Source organism: Dendrobium catenatum, unplaced genomic scaffold (assembly GCF_001605985.2).
Source record: "Dendrobium catenatum unplaced genomic scaffold, ASM160598v2 fragScaff_scaffold_85, whole genome shotgun sequence".
NCBI lineage: Eukaryota > Viridiplantae > Streptophyta > Magnoliopsida > Asparagales > Orchidaceae > Dendrobium > Dendrobium catenatum.
Window position 1 is genome coordinate 496,315 of NW_021318547.1, and position 23,098 is coordinate 519,412.

The window sequence follows — 23,098 nt, forward strand, 5'->3', positions numbered from 1 at the left end:
GGCTTTAGTTCTCTGTCAAATGAAATTCGTCTATGATATTTTTTGTATCAATCTTTTTTCCAAGAAATCTAATGGTGTTCCCATTTCATTATCCAATCTCTGATTATTTACATTTTACTTATATAGAACCACCTGGTTTATTTCTATTGCAGAGGGTCTGATAAGTTGTTGAATGGTGTGCATCAATTTATTATTATTATAGTTTCTGTTTGTTTCCAGAATATTCTGTACTTGATCACCAATGTACTTGCACCAATGCCATTGGCTTTCAAGCATTGACTTGTTTTTTCTTTTTTTAGATGTTTACCATCAAGAGAGGGAGACCTTTGAACGTGAAATAGGTCAGTTTGTCTGCTTTTTTTTCTTTCTGTTTTAATTCTTGGAGGAATGTCTTTGGCCATCAATACTGTTTCATCATCATCGTTGTCATGATCAATGTTCAATGCTGTTCCTTGCCACTCTACTTTTTAATCTCCTTTTTCATCTTTCATGAGTCCTAGAAGGAAAATATTTATCTAAAGCAGGTAAAAGAATTCATACTTTCTGCTGATGATTGATGATTGCTTGCTTTTCACGTGAGAAATTGACCAATTCTAAGATGCTCTGTAATGCGGTATGTCTTAGGGTATACCGGTATAGGTTTCACCAATGCAAATGTAGGATTAGACGACAAAGAAGCACACAAAAGATCATAAATGATAATTTTACTTAATTTTAGTTGAGGCAAAGGTTTTTTTTTAAATGCAAAATTAGAGAACATATTGAATTTGTTCCAAATGTAATATAAAAGTAAACATAATTTGAAATTCCAAAAAAATCTGAGAACAAATAAAAATTCCATAAAGAAGATCCACATAGAAAAAATAGAAAGCAACATGTAAACTACTTAATTTAATCTCAATCACTCACATAAATCTATTATAAAATAATTTAGATGAAAAAGTAAGGATAGAAGTTTATAATTTGAAGATTCAGGCCTCATGTTGATACAAGGAGAAAGCTTTCCCTCAAATGTTGACTTCAAGGCTTGTAAAATGCTCAAAGAATCCGCATACTATAGCACACTCACAAGTGCGGTAGGAAATTGACATTTTATATGCAATAATTTAATTTTATGTTTCTAAGGTGACCTATTTATAATAAGGGGATGATTGGTTAGTTGTTTTTCAAAATGCATTCATTTTACAAATTTAGATTAATCAAAATGCTTGCATTTTATGAATGTAGGAGTTATTTGGCAGGATGCAAATCAAATGCATTGAAATATTTTTTTTGTAAGTTATGATATATTTAAAATGCATTGAAATGAGAGTGGCAACAAAGAGCAACGACAATGAGCAGTGGTTGTTAGAAAAATAAAAGCTTTGTGGTATTTCAATTCCCTCAAAATTTTATTTTACATTTCTTTTTTGCTTCATACCAAACACAACAACAACCAGCCTTATACCATTATGTGGGGTTAGCTACATGAATCATTTTTTTTTCATTATGTCTATTAATAGTCAAATTATCATTTAAATCTAATAAAAATGTCATTTCTAATACTTTCTAAGTTTTTTTAGGTCTATCTCCACTAGTAGACCGACCCAGCATAAATTCAAATTGATTTAGAGAAACATTAGTATTATGTCGTAACCTGTGCTCAGTTACTATCTCCCATGATTTTAATGTATAACCAATTAATTTAATTCCTTTATAATTTGTAATATTTTGTACATCACCTTTATTTAAAAAAAAAGAACTAACACACTTCTTTTCCACTCATCTAACAATTTTTTTTGTTTTCAAAATAATATTAAAAAGTTTAGTCTGTTAAGAAATTCTTCGATCTCTTAAGCATTTTCACAATTTTATTGGAATATCATTAGGTTTTACTACTTTTTCACACTTCATTTTCTTTAAACCTTTCTAATTTCGATTTTATTATTACGACGACAAAAATAAAGATCTCTATTTTCTTTTAGGGTGCTAAGGTCAATAAAGTCAATCATATTCTCACAACGTTTATTGAAAATTTATCAAAAAATCTCATCAACCTATGTTGAATATCCTCTTCTATGAAAAATATTTTTTGATCTTTATCCTTAATGTATTTTACTTGAACTAATATTTTATATCTCCTATCTTTTCGCATGTCTAACTTATATATATAGCTTGCACACTCTTTAGTTCCTATTCTATTGTATAAATCACTAAAAGCTGCATTCTTAGCATCACATATTGCTTTCTTAGATTCCCTAGAGGTCCTATATATTTTCCAATTTTTTGAGCTTTTATATTTAAACTAATTTTTATAACAAAGTTTTTTATTTATTTATCTTTTCTTGAACATTTTGATTCTATCACCAACTATTTTACTATTAGAAATTTTCCCTTTTACTTCAAGCACATACTTTGCAATATTTTTAATATCACTAGCTATTTTTATCACAAATAATATTCGCTTCCATATGAACAACTTAAATTTTAAGATCTTGAATCTTACTCTTAAAGATATTTTTATTAGTGTCCTTTAAATGTCCATTTAATCCTAGGATAATATTTTACTTTAGTTTTAATATTTCATCCCTTCATCTTAAAGTCTAAAATTAATAAGCGATGCTTTGTACATAAATTTTCATTCGAAATGAGTTTACAATCTTTGCAATTTAAGCGATATCTTTTTTAAGAAAATAATCAAAGTTTTACTATATCCACTCTTATAAGTGATGAGGTGCTCTTCTATTTTCTTAAATAAAGTATTAGCAATTACAAAATCATAAGCTAGAGTAAAATCTAGTATAGTTGTACCTTCTTCATTAGTTGCTCAGTAGCTATAGCTATCATTAATACTTGTAAAGTCTTCTACCATTTTACCAACATGTTCATTTAAATATACTCCCATAAAAATTCTTTAAAAGGTATCTTTTGTATTAATTTTTCTAATTCATTTTAAAATTTTATTTTGAATACACATTCAAATCTAGTTGAGGAGCATAAGCATTTATAATATTAATAATCTTTGCATCAACAATAATCTTTAAAATTATAATTATATCTCAAATTCTATTAGTTTTAATGACATTATTCTTTAAACTCTTATTTATAATCACACATACCATTTCTAATACGACGCCTACTTGAATATCATAGTTTAAATACGAAATTATCAATCTCCTTAGTCTTTTCCTCAACCCATTTAGTGTTTTTTAATACATAAAATATTTATTTTCTTGTGAATCATAATATCTATTAATTTGTCTATAAGAATATATATATATTTCAAGTTCCTACCCTAATTCTAATTTAATGGACTAGCATCTTTGCCTCATATACCAAATAGGAATAATGAAATGCAAGAAAGTTGAATGCAAGACCCTACTAATGCAGCCGACCAAATAACTCCTAAAATAAAGATAAGAAATATTTTTTTTTTCCCTCAAAATCTTCATAATCTAACCTAAAATTGCAAGTCTCAAACCTTATTAATTTTGGATTCCAACAATAACAATAAGTTTTCAATCTTAATTTCAACTAAACTGCTTCCTAATTCTAGGTGCTATGCCCTAGAGCAAGCAACTTTTGATATTAGCTACTGTGTGAAAATTGAATGTAGGGATATCCCTACACTGGCAAGATACATGAACATGTTAGGAAACTTAGTAAAGCAACTTTCGATTCACTATATCCATAAAAGAACACCTTTATTGGAGTCCGTGGAAAATACCAAATCGGTAACAAATTGAGTTGTGATGCAGAACTAGAGAGAACCACATTACTGAACTAGCAATAAAAAGACAACTGAATTTGGAAATCCAATGATAGCTGATTAAAAAGCATCTTGCAATTTAATCAATAAATAGAAATTGACCATGAAACTCTAAAAAAAGTATCAGAGATCAAGTTCCATTTTTGTTGGCACCGTCATCACAGGTTTATCTTCACCAGAACTAAAAAAAAAAACTAATGCAACTCAAAGTTCAAAATAATAATGGCTCACACTCTTAGATTGATGATCTTTGAATTTAAGATTTCCATCATTTTATTTGGCTTGGAAAAATTTGGTTTCAAGAATTAAGAATTTGATCTTTTTAATGCTAATCTAGGCATAATTGTTATATTTACGGCAAAGTAATGAAAAAAATCATTATTGGATTTGTCACATTGAGGCCTGAGATACTCATGATATCCACCACTATAGTGAACATAATCTCTACATGTAAGATAGCGCTTCTAAACAAGTGGTATAGAATTACTTCGATAATTGTTGAATGTGAATTCATATAGAAGAGATGAAAATAATGAAGAATGCAAGGCATTGGTGGCTTATCACCACAACAACAACAACAACATCATCATCATGCTTATCACCAATGTTTAAAATTGCGTATTCGGTTATTGAGGCTTTTTTCATTCGTGAGGCGAGGCGTAAGCCTCAAAATCACAAAATTGCATAAACATAAAATGAAAAAATTTTATATACTAACGAGTGAATAATATAAAACATAAAAAATCATAAGATATGAAGTGAAATCAAAATATCTCAATAATAAGACAACATGAAATATAGTTCAACTCAAAATTCTATCTTTCCCAAATCCCAGTATTCTTTTCATTAACATATAATTCCAATTTCCAAAAAAAAATAGCAATGACATGTCACATAAGAACTCATAAGTCATCAGCATTGTCATCACTAAGGGGTTCTTCATTTGAATCATCATTATGGTGAACTGCTCTCTCCCCTTCCTCCTCTCCTATAGAGTCCAATGTCGGGCATTTACTTCAAGATTTATGTAAGTTTTAATATATATAGCGTGAGGCGTAAGCCTCATGCCAGTGAGGCGAGACGAGCCTCAAGGCGGGCCGCAACCAAGTTGAGGCGCAAACCCAAGCCTCATAAAAAAAAACTCGAGGCGTAATCATCGAGGCGTTTTTTACTGGAATTGCGCAAAGGCAGGCCTCAAGGCGAGCCTCATATTGCGCAATTTTAAACCATGCTTATCACTTTGACTGAGTTTCACATCTCCCCTGTTCATGTTGGCAATAAACTGATAATTAATATCATCGACAATCTATTTTTTCTTTCTTCCTGAAAATAAGATAAATCATGCCAATAGTATGAAACAAGCAATAAAAAAATGTTAACATGCATAAAAAGGGATATTAACAATGACTAATAATTAATTCTAAAAAGATGATCTGATAAAGAAAATCGAAATTATTCAAATCATGAAAATATGACATGCAAGCTTGGATGGAAAATCTCTTTAAGGAAAGCTAGCCCAAATGGCTTAAAGTTTTGTTTGTAAATTGTGCACTTTAAGTTTGGCTAAATAGATGGAATTTTAACTTCCTGAGTTTTTTCCGTTTCAATCTTCATCAACAAATTCATTGAAATATTCATGCAGTTTAACTTTCTCGGTATGATCCTATTTAATCTCACTATGGGCTGATTTATGAATTTAAGTCTTTGAAATAGTAAGTGGTTCTTAATTTCCTTTTCTAGCAACCAATCCTAATTTTCCTCCTCGGCATGAATCCACGGGTCACAACAATGTAAGTGTAATTAAAATATCAAATTAAGAATCTTTAATAATTGATAGGTCTTTTTTGAAAGGGTCCTCTAGAGCACTTGATTACATCTTTATTTCATAAACAATTCTAATATTTTTTTGTCCTGATATGTCCAATATATCAGGTCCAAATAAGGAATGTCAGATATGTACTATGTTATAATTATTCTTATTAGTTCTATACTATCTACTAGCATTTCTATACACTAATACCAATATTTCCTTTGTTTTTGAATTGTTGATTTTTTATTTCGTCATTTAGTGTTTTGTGTGCATAATCTACTGCTTAAATAACTTAACTGCTACTAATGGCATTAGGTAGCTTACTTCTATGATAAAATCTTTGACTTCTGCATTCTTTACTGCATTCTTTATGGTCATTGATGCCTTTTGGGTGGTTGGATATTATTGGTTTTATTCATTTGTTTGTTTCAGTTCTAATACTTGATAGCCTTTTTACTGCTGCTGTTAATATTGGTGTTGTTAACATTGCTTATAATACTGCTGTTACTGATGCTACTCTTTTTAACACTTTCTAACTCTTGCTGTTGCTACCTTCCATGCACAGATGTAATAGGAGAACTGATATACCATATAATTCAGATATACTAATTCAACGTGTCTCGTAATTGTTTCCTTCCCGGGAGTACTTAATTGCATCTCTGAATTTTCCTATCTATAGGCATCTTTCTGAATAAATGGTTTTTAATTTTACTATCTTATGAACTTTTTGACATTGCTTACTGCTATCTTTAGAGATTGTAGAGCCCAACACGTATCATATATGGACTTCTCCTCCCATAGGTTGCTGGCTACTATTTTTACCATCACTATCATTTCTTGTGTCTTGTGGTTTGGTTCTGTTCTGCCATTACTGTTTTTTCAATGGTTTCTAAGTATGACTATTTTAAACTCATTGCTACGATCTTTAGGCATTTTAGATCCTAATACGTATCAGAGATGGATTTGGACTCCCATAGGTTGCCTTAGCTATTTCTACCACCAGCACAATAGTTGCTGTTATTATCGTTTTTTCTCTTCTTGTTATGTTTTTATAAGGTCCTAATGTGGTAAACAATGACTTTAACACGTTGGTATGTGACAATGTTGAAGCTAGCAAGGAGGCAGATAAATTTGACATGTTTGGGGATGATGATGACAATGATGGTAATGAAAATCTGCAGTCAGATGAAGCTACTTTAGGCTTTACTTCTGGTCAAACAACTCATTCTGCAACCGAGAGACAGGAGGAATCAGAAAATTTTGCTTCTACACGTAATTTCCTTCTTTGAAAAGATAGAATTTTTACTGATGAAGAGTTATTGGTGTTCTTATGAATGGTCATAAATGCAATTTTGTTGTTTTTTTTTTGTTGGTAACCCTCTTTTGCTTGTCAATTTGCAGAAGCTGTGACTGGAGGATCAGAATCTGATTATGTATATGATCCATCATCAGGGTAAACAATTTGTGGAGTGCTAAATTTTGCTTATAGTGAACTTAAGGAACAAGTTTTTTGTTACAAATTATGACTTAAAAGGTCCAAACTAAATATTTGAAACTAGTTTTTGTTTGTGGAAGGGGAGGTGCGGTGAAGGCATGTAGTGTAAGATTAGAGAACTTAAAAGTGGTAGGAATATAGAGGAAAGTTTGGGCTGAGAAGTGGGGTGTGCAAGACTCACTAGCTCATTTCTCATCTCTATTTGGCTGCAATCGAGGAAGAAGAGGTATTGAGAGGGAGGGATGGTTGTTTCTCATCCCTATTTGGTTGCAATCAGGGAAGAAGAGGGATGGATAGAGGAGGGTATGCAAGGCTTTTAAGGCCATTGCTTATCTCTATTTGTTTGCAATAACAAAAATGAAAAGATGAAGAGGGAGAAAAGGAAGAGATTGGGATGGGGAAGGCTTGTGAGGAAGGGAGAATGAGAAAAGGCATGGGGTGTGCAAGATTTGCTAGGCCATTTTCTACTGTTGTTTGACTACAATCATGGTTGATAGAAGATCTTTTTTTTTGAGGAGAGAGAGAGGAGATGAGGAGCTATAAAAGAGAGATTGAAGAGAGCAAGCGAGGGAGGTATAGGTTTGATGTAAAGAAGTTTAATCTAATGCTAAGTTGATGTTAAGAGGATCGTTTTGAGATGAAATTAATGCAAATAAGGTCTCTCTAACCCCAAATTGATGTCGGTAAGATTGTACTAAAGTAAATTGATGATGGCCCGTGATGATAGTGCCCATCTTGATTTTCTAGTCCTTTTTCTCTTGTTTTTTTTCTTTTGAATCATTTGTGTTCTCCTTGAGTTTCTTTGAGCTTGGAAATTATGCTAGAGAAGGATTCTCATGAACGTAGCCTTTGGATATGTGTTTCTGCCTTATGAATCATGTTCCCACCAGGAAAAGGTATTTGTTGGTGGAGAAAGAAAAAAATGGGGAATCTTGATTCAAATTTATTTCATGATTGATTATAAAAATTGCAAGACCTCAAAACCTTATTTATAGAAATAAGGTTACATGATAAATCCAAAGTTATTAAAATTTAAATCTTGACAAGTACTTAAAAATCATATCCAATTTAAAAAGATAATCTTAAAATTAAATAATAGAAATAATCTAATAAATATCAAAATGATATTATGACAATGTTTTGTCTTGCATCAACTTTCGTGAGATCAATAGAACTCTTCTCATGAAGATTCAACTAAAAGCCTTTTATTATAAGTCTAATTTCCATGGAAGTGGTGGTGACACTAGTCATGAGCATCTCTTGAATATTTAGCATATGTATTCTAAAATCAATATCTAAAATCTAGAGGCTTTGAACCACATCACTGTGCATTATACAATTTTCTTCAAATGTCGGCCTTCTGATGACCCAGTTAGGAGAGTAGATGTATTAGATTTGGCCTATGTTAAGAGAGGTAGAGGTAGACCTAAAAAGATTTGGTTAGAAAATATAAGAAATGACATTTTTTATTGTATGTAAATGAGAATTTGACTTTTTAATAGGACATGATGGAGAAAAAGGATTCATGTAGTTGACTATACATGGTGGGATAAAGACTTGATGATGTTGTTGTTGTTGTAATGCTAAATTAATGTTATATGTGAGGATGCGATAGTCAAATGGTGGTAGTAGTGGTAACACAAACTCGACATATATTGTTGTTGAGGAAGCAATCAACTATTTTTGAAGTTGTGGAGCCATCTGTATTTGGTAAATAATCTTGCAAGAATACACGAATATGTAGATGAAAATATTGCATCATCTAAGTTTCTTTTCAGTAATAATAGTGACAAGGCATTTTAATTTTAGGCTCATCAATAGGCTTGAGCATGCTCTCAGAAATAGAGTTAGACATGATCTTAAATTTTGGATTTGCAATAGTTTCAGGTACTTCACGTTCAGGTTGAACAAGAGTATCTATTATTAATAGTTGATTATCATCATTGTCAAGCTCTTCTCTAGTGTCCGTCGCAATATTAATCAATCTTCAATGACCCAATTATTATATGGATCTAAAAGATATTTTCATAAGTTTTTTAATTTATGAAGTTGACACGTGCATTAAATTATGAATTAATAGTTGTAAAACTTTGGTGTTTAAGAAATTGGTTTATGTATGATTTATCCTCATGAAAAGGTGGTTTTGGATGTGAAGGGATGGGACAATCTTTGATGATATATTGATGATGATGAAGCTTGTATGCTTCATGAGTCACTCTGCTGTCATAGGAATATTTTTAACGATCATGTGTATCACCATTGATATATTTTGAAGTTGATTATGATATCTATTAAACTAATGATTGGCCTAGTTGTGATTATAATATGACTCATTATATTCACTTGCTATGATTACTTCTTATTATTATCATATTGATGAGTAGAGCAGCACATCATCTTAATCATTTGCCTTATTTCAACTATTTAGGACTATGCAATGTTTAAAATTGCGCAATTGGGCATTGAGACATTTTTTTCGTGAGGTGAGGGTTTACGCCTCAAGGTATTTTGAGGCGTGAGCCTCAAAATCAAAAAAATCAAAAAATTGCATAAAGTGCAAATAAATGTTAAAAGTGGTTTTTAATATAATACCTAAATAATATGTTAAAAGATGGCATATTATCTTTTTATTGAACTATGAAGTAGCAAATTGATATACATATGAAACAAAAAATTGCACAAGACGTAAAGTGACAAGTGATAAATTGTATGAAATATAATTGAAATTCAAATATTACATGAGCAAAAAAATATTAAATTTAAAAATTGCATAAAAGTATCATATAATATTAAGTTCAACTACAAATTCTTTCTTTGTCAGTTCCGTACTCATCCATATTTAATTTCTAAAAAAGATTGAAATAGTTAGTAACAACTAAAAAATCATATGTATTGTCATGATTGAGAGGGTCTTTATTTGAGTCGTCATTATAACAAATTAGTCTCTCACCTGACTCATCCTGTGGAGTTCAATATCTCTTCCAATATGCTTCTTCATTTATTTCAGCCATCTTCCTCCTTCATAAATGTTTTTTCATCAACATAAAAATAAGATTAATACTCCAAAATTTTTAGAGGTGGTGGTGGTGTGCTGCTTTCAAGTGATCATTGATGGAGGTTGCAACGGTGGTGGTTGTGGCGAAGGCGACGGGCTGGAGGTTGAGGTAGTCGAGAGGAAGTTGTTGTGACTCAGGGGTGCTTATATTTGTGATTTGTTCGGGGCTTTACTGTAGGATTTATGTCAATTTTAAGTAAAAAATATATATAAATTGGGTGAGATGAGGCACGCCTTAAGGTGAGCCTCAACCAAGCTGAGGCACAAGCCTCATAAAAAAATTAGAGTCGTAAGCCTTGTGTCGTTTGTCACTAGAATTGCGTTGAGGCTGGCCTCAAGGCGAGCCTCATATTGCACAATTTTAAACAATGAGGCTAGGAATATCATTTTTTTATTTGTTCTTAGTGAGTTTTGCATGATTTATTAAACCCATTATTTATAAATCATTTTGAATAACTTCAATTCATATTATCTTAGTTCTGGCCCTTCTTCTATTTCTTTAATGGATGTATTTTCTACCATTCATTTTATATTCCTAAACAACGTATATATTTTTATAACCAACTTATCTTTAATAGATGACACTCCAACCGTTCTTTTAATATAACAATTCCTATTTTTATCCTTTCTAGTATTTATTTTTTTTTATATATTCATCTTAGCATTCTCATTTTTAGCTCGCTCAAGTTAGAGTTTGTTTGGAGTAGGTTTCTCACTACTTTACTTTTCAGATTATTGCAACATATCCGTTAGCCGTTGTTTTCTTGTTGCTTTTCAAAAATTTGTGCTCGGAGCACCTAGATTAGCTTAGTAGCCATAAGAAAGTTGTTGACCAACCTTTTCAGAAGAAAATATAATACTCACAACTTTTAAAAAAAAGTTACTTTTTCCCTATTAGTTCTACTATTACCTTCTCATAAATTTACAGCCATTCCAAACACACCGTCCCTTAAATTTCATCAAAAAATTTATTTCTTAACACTCAAATACATATAGTATTGTCGACTTGGTTGTAACTTAATAAAATTTACTCTTAAGGATATATATAGTATCTATGATATCTTCTTATGACATAATATTCCAAGGAATTTTTCATTTTAATCATCTATCTCTAATTCTAGAAACTATATTATCTTCTATATCTCGATTTTTTATATAATAAGTCAAATACTTAAATATGTTATATTTAGATATCACTTTATCTTTGGGTTAAATTTCAAAATAATTCATCAATTATTCATAAATGATCATTTTAGTCCCAGAGTACAACGTTGCTACAATTTAGTTTATCAATTATATAAAATTGATCTAAAATGATCCCTTTGGAACTAAATTGAAATCAATTTTGTAAAGTCAAGGGATAAAATTGAGATGAAATTTATATCACAATTATGACATTAGGGACTATCTTAGATCAATTTTATATAGTCAAGGGATTAATTTGGGGCAACATGATACTCTGGGATTATATACACATAGATTGAGGACTTTTTTGGGATTTTTTTGCTTTATCTTTTAATAATGTTGATTAAGAATTGTCACACCCATTAAAAATCCGTATTATTTGCTCTGTCTTTGTTCAAATAATTTTGAGACAAGGGGAAGGGAAATGGGGATTTTTATTCAATTAACTTTAGAAAATTCTACTCTGATGCCAAATTGATATAATTTATCTAACACCAGATTGATAAGTAAGACCGCTTTAATATCAAATTGATGATGGTGATTATCTTGATTTTTCCTCTCTTCTCAAATTTACCTCTAGAATTTTGTGTTCATGGACTCAATCCATTGATTGGAGGGCATGAATTAGGCCTTCAAAAAGAGATTTTAGAGAGAAAAAGATAGAAAGGTGGGGAGGATATCTACTAGGAAGAGAAATTAAGAGAAGTCAAGACGAAAGGGCTACCGATGTTGGTGATCATGATAGAAGGATTCCTTTGAAATTTAAGATGTGTGCTTGGGTGCATTGAAAATCATATTTCCTTCATGTAAGGGAGGAATAAGGCGGCACTTAAATTCAAAGTTCATTCATAACAAAATTTGCACAACACTTTGCATATGTTATTATTGCACTTTTATAAAATTTATTTTTTTCCATCATATCTTATCATCACATAATTGCACTTTTTATTTTAATCACCTAATTTTAATTGTAAAATCAATGCGTCCTTATTATTTTTAATAATATATCCAAGTTATTTAAACCTAAATTATGTAGGTGTTGGTCCCATTTTTTAAGAGCATTATTAATTTATTTCTATTAAATCTACATATCATGAAATTAATCTTTATTGTTTCTCATGTGTCATTATTAGCCTCAATCCAACAGTCTTACCTTTTTTTTCGTTATTATCATCATTAGTGTTATCCTAATAGTTGCTTGAATCTATTTTATGCAAATTTATTTCTAATCATTTTATGCTTATTATTATAACAACTTGTCTTATTGGTTCATCTTCATTACATATGCTCAAGCTACTTAAGTTTGTTTTCTATTATCTCATTTTCAATTAATGTTACGCACATCTTCCCATTAATTTAATCACGCACATCCATATTAGAACTATAATTTCTAACAGAATAGATTGAATTATGATTTCTACCACAATAAATTTGGTTATCAGTGACGCAAAGCACTTTTCCATGGCCATTTTATTTTTCGGTGATTGTTTTAGGGAGGATTTTGTGTATTCTGGTTTCAAATTGCATAGAGTTCCGCAACCAATGTAATTTTAAGATATTTTTGACTGCTGAACAGTTTATGTTCGATATTTTTGGCTTCTTTTGTAAGTTTCATGCTTGCCTTTGTTTGATAGTGCTTTCACTTTGCTCTGCATTTTGTACATTGCATATCACAATTTGATTACTGTGAAGTAAGGGTGTAAACGAGTTGAGTCGAGTTTTGACACTATCGAGAAAGCAAGCTCGAGCTCGAGTCGAGCTCAAAAGGCGAGCTCAAAAGTGATGACACCGCATGTGTAAGTCTTTCATGCTTCCAGAACTCGAGGAACACACTTAAACAGTGCATATTCGTGTGGTTGCAAGCAACAGCTTAAACATTTACTGACAGTTCATTTTTTTACTGCTATCATGAGTTGTTTTAGCTGAGTATTTGATATGACATTACTTTAAACGGCCCAAATTTGTTGCACTTACTCATTGTGATTTGTTCTAATCTTCGTTGCATAACCTTCTTCTGGTGATTTGAAAGTAGTTTAGTTTCTGCCATGTAAGATACCTGTCTGTGTTTATTTGTTTATTTATGTATTATATGATTTGTCTTCATTTCTATAATAGAAGACACTGTCATTCATCCACTTAGAGATTGACTACTTGATAGCAATGAGTTAACTCGCATTTCATTTCCTTACAGTTACTATTACAGTGGCACCTTGGGCTATTATTACGACCCTATGTCGAAGCTTTATTGCTGTGCCGCATCAGGAATATGGTAATTTTAATTGCACATTTTCTTCCTAGGGCTTTTGTGCTGATTTTGTCCCACTTTGATACTTCAAGAAAGAAAATTGGGTTAGGATATCCCAACTTGTGTTTTGGGTTTCATTTGGGACGGTTTTCTTGCTGCTTTCTAAAACATCTTTATAATATAAAATTTTTACCCACCGTTGCTTAGTTTGATTGGTGGGCGAGTGCGGTTGGGATCCCCCTAACCCCGTGCTTGATTCCTCTTGAGCGGCAGCATCTCTTAAGTGGGACCCAATCAAGTGCGGGCCATGATGTTTCTAGGGTTGGTGCCTCTTTTAAGTCAGCCAAGGATTAGTCACGCCACCAAGCGCCCTTTCGGGGGTGGCAGCGGGTGGATACCCCGTTCAAAAAACAAATATTCAAAAAAAATTTATATTTAAAATTTACTTGAAAAAAATAGTAAAAATGTCGTCCCAAATGAAGCCTTACGTAGAAATTTTCAAATTGTTTTGAAATTATTGTAATGTAACTTTTGATTGATTTTATATGCATTGTATTCATTTCAATATAAATATAATAGTTTTAAAACTCATCTCGAGTAATTTTTTATTTTGATACAGAATTTTTGGAGCCCTAAATATACAAAAGACTGATCGGTTTCATTTTACTTAATTCAGGTACTCATTTGACGAGCAGTTGGGAACATACATTGAAGTCAATATTGCTTCATCCCAAGAGACTCAAGGCATCTAGAAACGGTATGCATGGTTTTCATGTGGAAAGATAGGAGAGAATGAGAATAGGTGCTTGTTTTCCTTAATTTGTGGGAAGGCCACGTTTTGGTTTTCAAAACTTATTAGTTAAATAAAATAATCTTATTGGTTTTATAGAACTTCTGATATTGCTTCAAGTCGCGATGGAATATACTGATGGGTTTGGGGATTTCCAGTCTCATGTAGGCTTCGTTTGGGACAATTTTTTTTTTATTTCTTAAAACGAGTTGTAGTATAAAATTAAAAGTTTTGTACTAAAATTTTGTTTTAAGAAGCAATCAAAAAGCCGTCCCAAACGAAGCCGTAGTCACTTATTTAGGCTTACTCGTGGCTTTTAAATACCATCAGTAAGAAATTATGTTCTTCAAGGGCACTATATCAATATTTTATAAAAAAATTAAATTGTATTTTTAATTAAATGTTATATTATATTTTGTCTTTAAAAATAAGAGTGCTATTTGAAAAAAAAAAAGATTATAAAGAAAATGATTAAATTTATTGGATATTTATTAAAGAAATAAATAATATTAATGAATCTTGAATGTAATATATTCACACATTGATTTTAAACATTTGATATTGTAAGGTGTTTAAATGCTTTCAAAATGAAATACAAATATTTGAAATTGTGTGGTGCTTAAATACTTTCAAAATGAAATATGTGGTGTTTAAATACTTTCAAAATGAAATAAAGAATTAGAGATGTGTAAAAATTTGATTTTATTTGGGAGTTGGATAGTATATTGATAGTCAAATTTATATTAAACAAATTATTCATATGGATTTTAAATAGTTATATAAGTTTTTATAGAATGACATAAAATTAGAAAATTCCATATTTATAGCAGTTATGATACTTGAGTAGCTTTAAGTTTTTTATTTTAAATTAAGCATACGGGTATATATAAGTTTAATGAAGATTTATAGTTATAAAATTATTTCAAATGGAGAGTTATAAAATTATTTTTTAAATAGGATTATAAATATAAGCTTTGGTAAAAGTATAAGTTGAAGATATCATGAGTTCCACAAATTGGCATGCGGCATATATTTTATTATTATGTTATAAATCTTATAATAAATAATTTCATCAATTTATATTTTATCTACAAAATTATTATCGGTATTAGGAGTTTGTATTTCAATTTTTATGGCAATTACTTTTTTAATCAGAGTTAAATTTATTAATAGTGTTTATACCATGTCTATTTTATAGTTTTTTTTCATAAGAATAACTTATGTGATTTCATATTATTACAATAAAATTAAAATACTAAGGGTCATATTTCTAGCTTATTCTAACGAAAATAAGAGCAGAATATCATCATGAGCTTGGATCCCAGAGTCCCTTAATTTTCTTTAAGGGATTTGAGCCCTTGGCCATCTTCTAAAATGCCGATTATGGCTGATTAAGCTTACAGTTCATTAACCTACAATACTTCAAAACAGAGCTACACAAATTACTTATACCTGAAAAGGAAAAAAAAAATAAAAAATCAAAGACCTGAACTGCTTTTTGCGTTCTCTTGCAGGTATTCTATGATGACCAAATAGATTAAAGACCACTACAGTTTCCATATCGCCTATATGGTTTACGTTACAACAAGAGGAATGAATTGACTTGCTACCATGCAAACTTTAGCCAGTTTGTTTCATAGTTCCAAGCAAATGTCTTAACTTTCTAAATTATAATATTTTTTTTGTTCTACTACTACTTGGGTATTAAACGCAAGTCGCCATAAAGGTCTCTCTAGCAGCTCATATAAAACCTGTAAATATTAATTCAGTTTTATGAACTCACAAACCTTTCATAACACTACTAATTATATTCAAGATTGAGAGTTGGTTAGGGACATCTTATTGAATCATTAAGAATGTTGGTTTTTGGAAAATGAACATTATTCTCTTGTCTCAATACCAAAAGTTTGTCTTCTTCACTAGTTTGAAGTGGAGTGATTAATGCTTAAGATCAACCAATCCTTTTAAACATAGAAGAAATCCCTAGTGTATGTATACTCCTATAATCAAGTTCTCATAAATGCTATAAGATTAGGGGAGATCTCATGCTATTTTCAAGTTCATCATTGAAATTTAGGCTTTGTTTGGGATGATTTTTTTAAAATTTTTGTACTAAAAAGCTGCTTTAAGAAGCAGAAAGAAAACCATATCAAACGAAGCCTTAGTATTCAGTTTGTTATTATTTACGATTGAAAACCTCAACGATTCATCTATCTATTGTAATCATAAGGACCTACCCCTACCCTACATGACAATTAATCATATAAATATTTGGCTTAATCGACCAAGACGACAAAAACATAAAATTTTCGAAGTTCAAAATATTTTGAGGAAACCTGAGGCAAAATGTAATCCAGGAAGCAACAATAGTGTTTCAGAAGCTTAAGAAGGTTGGCATCCATAAAAAAGAAAACATGAGTGCATAAATAAGACAGGTACCTGCTAGGGCATTGTTAGGCTATGCTTGGCTGCTTCACCAGCCTGGATGGGCTAGCCGAGATCATCTTTCCCTTTAAGGTTATAAGAGAAGAATTAGCCATTAGTCCAAAACTATCGTCTTAGGCTATGTGCGTTGACAACAATTTAATGGGACGTGAAAGACATAAAAAATTACATATGGTTATGCAGTATCAGAACATTTTATTTATAAATGTCAAGTGATGCATAAGATATTTGTGCACTTGGCCTCAATCCGTGCGATACATGTAAATTAGTCCTGACATGTAAATAAGTATTTAAGACTTTAGATACAACAGGTGGCGAAAATAATGTTGATATTATCGTAAGTCATACAAATGTTGTTTGAATAAGTTCCTTACTGCTGCAGGTTATTAACTTGTTTGTATTTCCAGTACCATTAAATGATCTTCATGAAGCAGGTAGATTGGGTTCTTTACAATTGCCAACAGGGCCATGGATCTGTTCATTTTGATGAAAGAGTGTTAGAAAGTAAGACTATGTGCATAAGTAAGGTAGAATTATTAGTTTTGTAGGGCTGGAAGAGCTAACATGAATGGGTGGTTTGAAGCATATGTTATTATCTGCAGTGCCTGCACCAGACTCCAATGACTTGTGAAAAAGTAGGTAGGCTACAGAACGTTCTATTGCATTTGTGCTAATCGATACACCGTAGATTTCAGGAGGCCTGCAAAAGGCAGATATAAACATCAAATGGTAACATTGCAAGTTACTTGATTATACATTTTTAGTACGAGATTCTAATGTTCAAAACAAAAAATCTTGCTGGATGGTGATGGGTAGATCCAACATAGGGTGTCACACTAGTGTAGATTCACCCCATTTAATTACTTGGACGGCTTTCTTTCTGCTTCTAAAAGCAGCTTTTTAGTACAAAAATTATTATTTTTGTACTAGAAAGCTGTTTTAAGAAGCAGAAAGAAAGTCATCCCAAATGAAGTCTTAATTAGGTGAGACACGGCCGTCGCTACGCCACTCTTTATTTCATTTATAAAAAGAACTTGCAAAAAATGAAGCACAAAGAATTGTTGCTTAAAAAAAATATTTAAGAATAATGTACAAGATGTCAGAAATTCTTCAAGATTATTTGATGAAGCATCACAAATTTGTCATCGGTGTTGCACAAGGTATGATAGTTTTATATTTTATGTGATTGAAGGTATGACTGTAAACTTAATTTTTCTTATGGTACTCCCACTCAAAGTTTTTTAAAAAATTCTATATTTATAATTTTGTAAGTTACATGTGCAAATTTGCTTGCTATTTATGCATGTATGTTGTAGGACTATGATTTACTTTTAACGGTAAGCAGCATAGGTGAATTGATTCAACTGCTGCTTATGCATGTTTTTTGTTTGCACAAGAATTGTTGGCCGTTGCATCCTTATATTCTTTTAATAATGTATCCATTATCCCCAAAGGCGAGTCCCTTTGTCATAACTTAATGAACATGACCAGCAATAAACTGTTGTTTCCATTTATTTAGTATAATCCACTAAAAGGGAAACTATTTACGAAGGTGTGTATTTGATTGTTTGATATGCCAAAACTAAATGGATTTTGGTTGTTCAGGTATTACAAGCTAAACAAATACTTGAAGCTCAATCAGCTTTTTAAGGAGTATGGATCAAAAGGGGGAGAAAACGTTGCCTTCATATACCATAATCAAATTTTTTACAACTCAAAAACTTGAACCTAAGGAGATAAACAGGGGGAAGTGGAAGGATCTCTTTGGGAGTTCCGAGATTCCCAAGATCTCTTTGTGAGTTCTTGAGGAAGTGGCGCTTGTAGATCTCTTTGTGAGTTCTATTGGAGGTGTTGCTCGAGGTGTGTAGCTCCGGATTTTCTTTTTCCTAAACCCAATTTGTTTCTTCTCTACCTAACCAAACTCTCTTCCTCCCAAATCCCCTCCACCGGCCCCCATAAGTCCACCGCCGGCCACCCCAGGCCAATCCTGCCACCGGCCACCCCAGGCCAATCCTGCCACCGGCGGCTCCGCCGGCCTCCTTGGGACGGCCAAGCCACCGGCCTCCCTCTTGGGAATTTCAAATTTGAAATTCAAATTTGTTTCCAAGATGCATTGAAGACTTTCCTAAAATAGTTCCTTGATTTAAGGCTTTCATATTAATTGGATGTCAATTTGAATTTGAAATTCAAATTAATTCTAATTGATAGCCCCATTATTGGAAACTTTCATTTCTTTCAAAATCTGAATTTTAATTCAGATTTTATTAAATCTTTGATTAGTAATGTGGGCCCCACTTTACTTATGACAAATAACATCCTCCCTCTCTCTATGCGGCCGGCCCCCTCATTGGGCATAATCTCTCTCCTATCTCATTAATAGGCCCCCTTATTAAGCCTCCATAATTACCTCCCACAATTCCCTCTCATCCAATTTAATTCTCCCCATTAAATTTGAATTTAAATTCAAATTCATCCCGCCAATTCCACTTAATCTGAAATTTAATTTCAGATTTCCATTCTCTCTCCCCAAATTGATTTGGGATTTAATTAATCTTGCCACCTAGGCAAGTACATGGCATTTACGTTTCACATCACTTGATTGATGAAATACAAATTCCAAGAATTTCACAAATCGCAAAGGGAATTCATGGTGAAATGGTATTTCTCATAGGAATTTCTAGAAAGACTTCCTTAAGAGATTTGTGTTTGAGAGAAGTCAACCACTAGTATTTCTTATGATGAACTGATCCAATGTGACTTTGACAAATAAGATACCACATCTGACTAAATCATAACTAGAGAACTTTTACTTTAGATTAGGCACAAACCATCATAGCAACTAATACACATACAATTCTTCTCAAACATCCAAATCTATTGGGTTGAATTTATTGATTATTTAAATTATATACAAACTAACACATATAATCCATCAAAGAACAATTAAATAGCCTCTAAAGCATAGGCATTGACACGAATACAAATATGACATGACTATGACATAGTGTAATGACAACTATAAAAAGTTAAACATAATACTCCAATCACACAATATTATTTTTTTTAAACATAATCCCTTCCGGACTCGGGGTGTGATAGCAGAAATCTGATACGAAGCAGATGCAAAACTTGAAAAAAACCTTGATTGAATATTCAATTTCAACAAAATAAAATTTGTTTTGATTTACGATTAGAGAGGTAGATTGGTTCTCCCAATCAACCTAGACGCCTCTAGGAAGCCCTCAAAGAAAAGAATTACAACAAAACATATAACTCAACAATAGCCTAATCTAAACCCTATAAACTCCCCCTTAAATAACCCTAGCCATACTAACACAAATAGAGTCATCCTAAACAATTAAACATAATTTAGGAAATCTATCTAAACAATTAAACATAATTTAGGAAATCTTCCTAAATAATAATTTAGAAAACTTTTCTAAAATCTAAACAATTAAACATGATTTAGGAAACCTTCCTAAACAATGAAACATGATTTAGGAAACTTTTCTAAACATAATAAACACAATTAGAAAACTTTTCCTAAATAAATAAACCTAGCATAACACAATTAGGAAACCTTCCTAATTAATTAAACTCTTCCTAAATAGCATAAACACAATTATAAAACTTTCTTAAACATCTCTCGCTTAGCATATCTATACTCCCCTCCCAAAGAGCCACCTTATCCTCAAGGTGGAACGAAAGGTATTGTCCACCTATAAGTCTACCTGGAGCCATCACCATGTATTTGTGCTTCTGACAGATATCACAGCTAGCCACCATCTCCGATACAATTTTTCCACAATCATACAATAGGTCTTCAGTACCCTCAAATGTCCTCCGATGGCACTATCGTAGAACTCCCGCAGCTAGTGTGGTATAATAGTCCATGGTATCACCCTTCTATAGGGTATCACCCTTCTATAGGGTGACGTCCATGGTCTAATAGTCTTTGATTGATTAAGGTATAGCCTTTCTTCCAAGCAACAAACACAAGGATGATAGAAAAAAATTATAGCACAATTGATCACTAAACGAGTAGAATAATTGCTTTTACTTGGAGAATTGAAATTGCTCTCAACCGATATAGCTGATATAAGAGGACCATATGTTCCAGCTACAAGAACAATTGTTTTTCCTTTCCTAGCCCAATGGAATCGGATCTCCAATCTCTTCCTAGAAACAACTGCATAAATGGTTTTGTTTGAACCATTAGCATTATCTCTAATATTGAAATTCTTTACGACAAGCTTCCCTTGTATGTAAACACCAAATATCCATCTTTCGGGACTGAAATATGCATTATAATAATTGATTATTATCTCAGCAAAGTGAAACTGAACACTGTAATTTCCTTTTAACAAGCAAAGCCCAAAAGAGGTGAAAGATAAAGGTGACAATCCTGTAGTCGCATATAATTGAGAGTCTGATGCATCTTTCATTAAACCTGCTCACTGTAATTTCCTTTTAACAAGCAAAGCCCAAAAGAGGTGAAAGATAAAGGTGACAATCCTGTAGTCGCATATAATTGAGAGTCTGATGCATCTTTCATTAAACCTGCTTCTTGAAAACTTCCTCATATGAATATGTGAGAGTTGATTAATTGCAGGCGGGATAAAGTGGTCATAAGTTTTTGTGGGCTCCAAAGATTTGCGCCCTAGCCTCTCCGCGGCCCTTTTATCATTTTCGTGTCGTCGAGGAGAGTTTTAACGTTTAAGTTCTGAGGCAATCTTTCAGAAGGCAGATTGTTTTTTGAATAAGACACTACTCAAATATTTTACCCTCATTTTTGCGAGGACTTTATGACATGAGTTCAAGTTTCCTATAGGCGCAAGCCCCTATAGTTAATTAACCCCCCCCCCCAAATAACGAGAGAGAATTTTCGATTAAGGTTAGTCGTCAAGTAGATACTTAGTATCCGGCGTATAGTAGAGCATAATTTGATATTTGAAATTTAATATTAAAATTAAAATTCACCACCTGCAATTAAAGTGGATGATGGGGAAATGATGTAGAACCCTGAATCAAGATCCATGGTTTCTGTCGTCCCAGGTCATCATGATCTTGGTCTTCTTAGTCAGAAGGAGTACTCGGACTCACCTACAGAAAGATTCTTGCTAGCAGCCCATAGGGTTGCTTTCGTCCAAGAGTACCTTGTAAACATGAGGTGAATGTTTGTCTAAGGACAATTTGAATCCAACCTTAGCTAATATGAGGGCTTTGTGCCCTATTGGATTCATATCATATTGATGGGGACATCCAAGCAGCGATTCGACTACATGTACTTCAGGAGATGCCGGAGATCGACGATCACGATCATCGATTTGTATTTTCATCGTTTTAATGTTAGTTAGTTTAATTTTTTATTGTTATGTTTTTCCCATTTTTTCCCTATGGCTATTTGCGCTGCTGGTAACCAAGGGGCATTTTAGTCTTTTGCTTCTTTGTCATTATTTGAAGGCTATTTTATAAGGCCTTTTCTCATGTAATAGTTAGTTTTGATGAATGAAAAAATTATCTTCCTTTTTCTCTTTGTGATGCACTCTTTCCTCATCTCTTAGGAGTTTGGAGAGCTTAGACTCTTTTGTGAGTTCTAGGCCCTTCTTCTCCTTATCTTTGTGATCAGTGGTAGGTGGGAAATCAAGGTGAACCGTGGCATATTAATCCTGATCTCGCTATCTTTCTATATCACTGGATCCTTGCCAGCCGCCCTTCCTCTCCCTTCACCCTGTTGCCCAACGTGCGCCCCCCCTGGAACCATTCAGACCGTGGCTCCCAAGGTCCATCCTGCCGACCTGCAAGGCTCCTCCTGCAGGCCAATCCTTCACCATCCGCCACCGATAGCTCCAGCCCGCCGGTACCCTCTCCACCTTTCGGCCGCCAATCCTTCTCCCCCTCCTCTTCGAATTTCAAATCTGAAATTTTGGGAGTTTCAATTAGCCATAAATTGTTTCACTAATTGCTTCCTTAATTCATGCAATCAAAATAAATTAAATTGAAATTGAAAGTTGAAATTCCAAATCCATCCATTGGATTGTTTTTAATTGAGAACCTCCTATTGCTATTAAAACTGAATTTTAATTTCAGATTTTGTTAATAATTCTGAAATCAATCTGTGATCCAGCACGTCGCTTAAATTAACCCCTCCCTCTTCTCTTCTCTTGGCCGGCCCCTTCAATGGGGCCCCTCTCTCTCTCTCCTATCACCTTAATAGCTCCACAAAATCAGCCCCAACATCCTCCTCTCATGTACTCGCCGCCCTCTTCCTTTGGAATTAACTTTGATATTTTCAATTATTCTTCCCATGTACTTACACATGAAA

General features: G+C 32.5%; 2 protein-coding genes across 5 annotated transcripts in view; one reads left to right on the forward strand and one right to left on the reverse strand.

Moving 5' to 3' along the window:
• Nucleotides 1-16,202, forward strand: part of LOC110094230 (CD2 antigen cytoplasmic tail-binding protein 2 homolog) — a 38,656-nt gene extending 22,454 nt beyond the window's left edge. Inside the window, exons 6-11 of one of the 3 annotated variants that reach the window (XM_020819409.2) lie at nucleotides 300-341; nucleotides 6,669-6,830; nucleotides 6,960-7,011; nucleotides 13,485-13,562; nucleotides 14,215-14,295; nucleotides 15,843-16,202. In XM_020819409.2, the coding sequence (XP_020675068.1) occupies nucleotides 300-341; nucleotides 6,669-6,830; nucleotides 6,960-7,011; nucleotides 13,485-13,562; nucleotides 14,215-14,290 (410 nt within the window). In that variant the 3' untranslated portion in view covers nucleotides 14,291-14,295; nucleotides 15,843-16,202. The remainder of the gene's footprint in view (nucleotides 1-299; nucleotides 342-6,668; nucleotides 6,831-6,959; nucleotides 7,012-13,484; nucleotides 13,563-14,214; nucleotides 14,296-15,842) is intronic. The other 2 variants (XM_020819410.2, XM_020819411.2) reach the window with 2 other exon arrangements.
• A 908-nt stretch (nucleotides 16,203-17,110) lies between these two features.
• LOC110094229 overlaps nucleotides 17,111-23,098 on the reverse strand; it is a 40,696-nt gene continuing 34,708 nt past the window's right edge. The window contains exons 8-9 of one of the 2 annotated variants that reach the window (XM_020819407.2): nucleotides 17,338-17,473; nucleotides 17,111-17,247 (exon numbers count right to left, since the gene is read on the reverse strand). In XM_020819407.2, the coding sequence (XP_020675066.1) occupies nucleotides 17,197-17,247; nucleotides 17,338-17,473 (187 nt within the window). In that variant the 3' untranslated portion in view covers nucleotides 17,111-17,196. Of the gene's footprint in view, nucleotides 17,248-17,337; nucleotides 17,474-23,098 lie in introns of those variants that run through there. The other variant, XR_003701467.1, reaches the window with a different exon arrangement.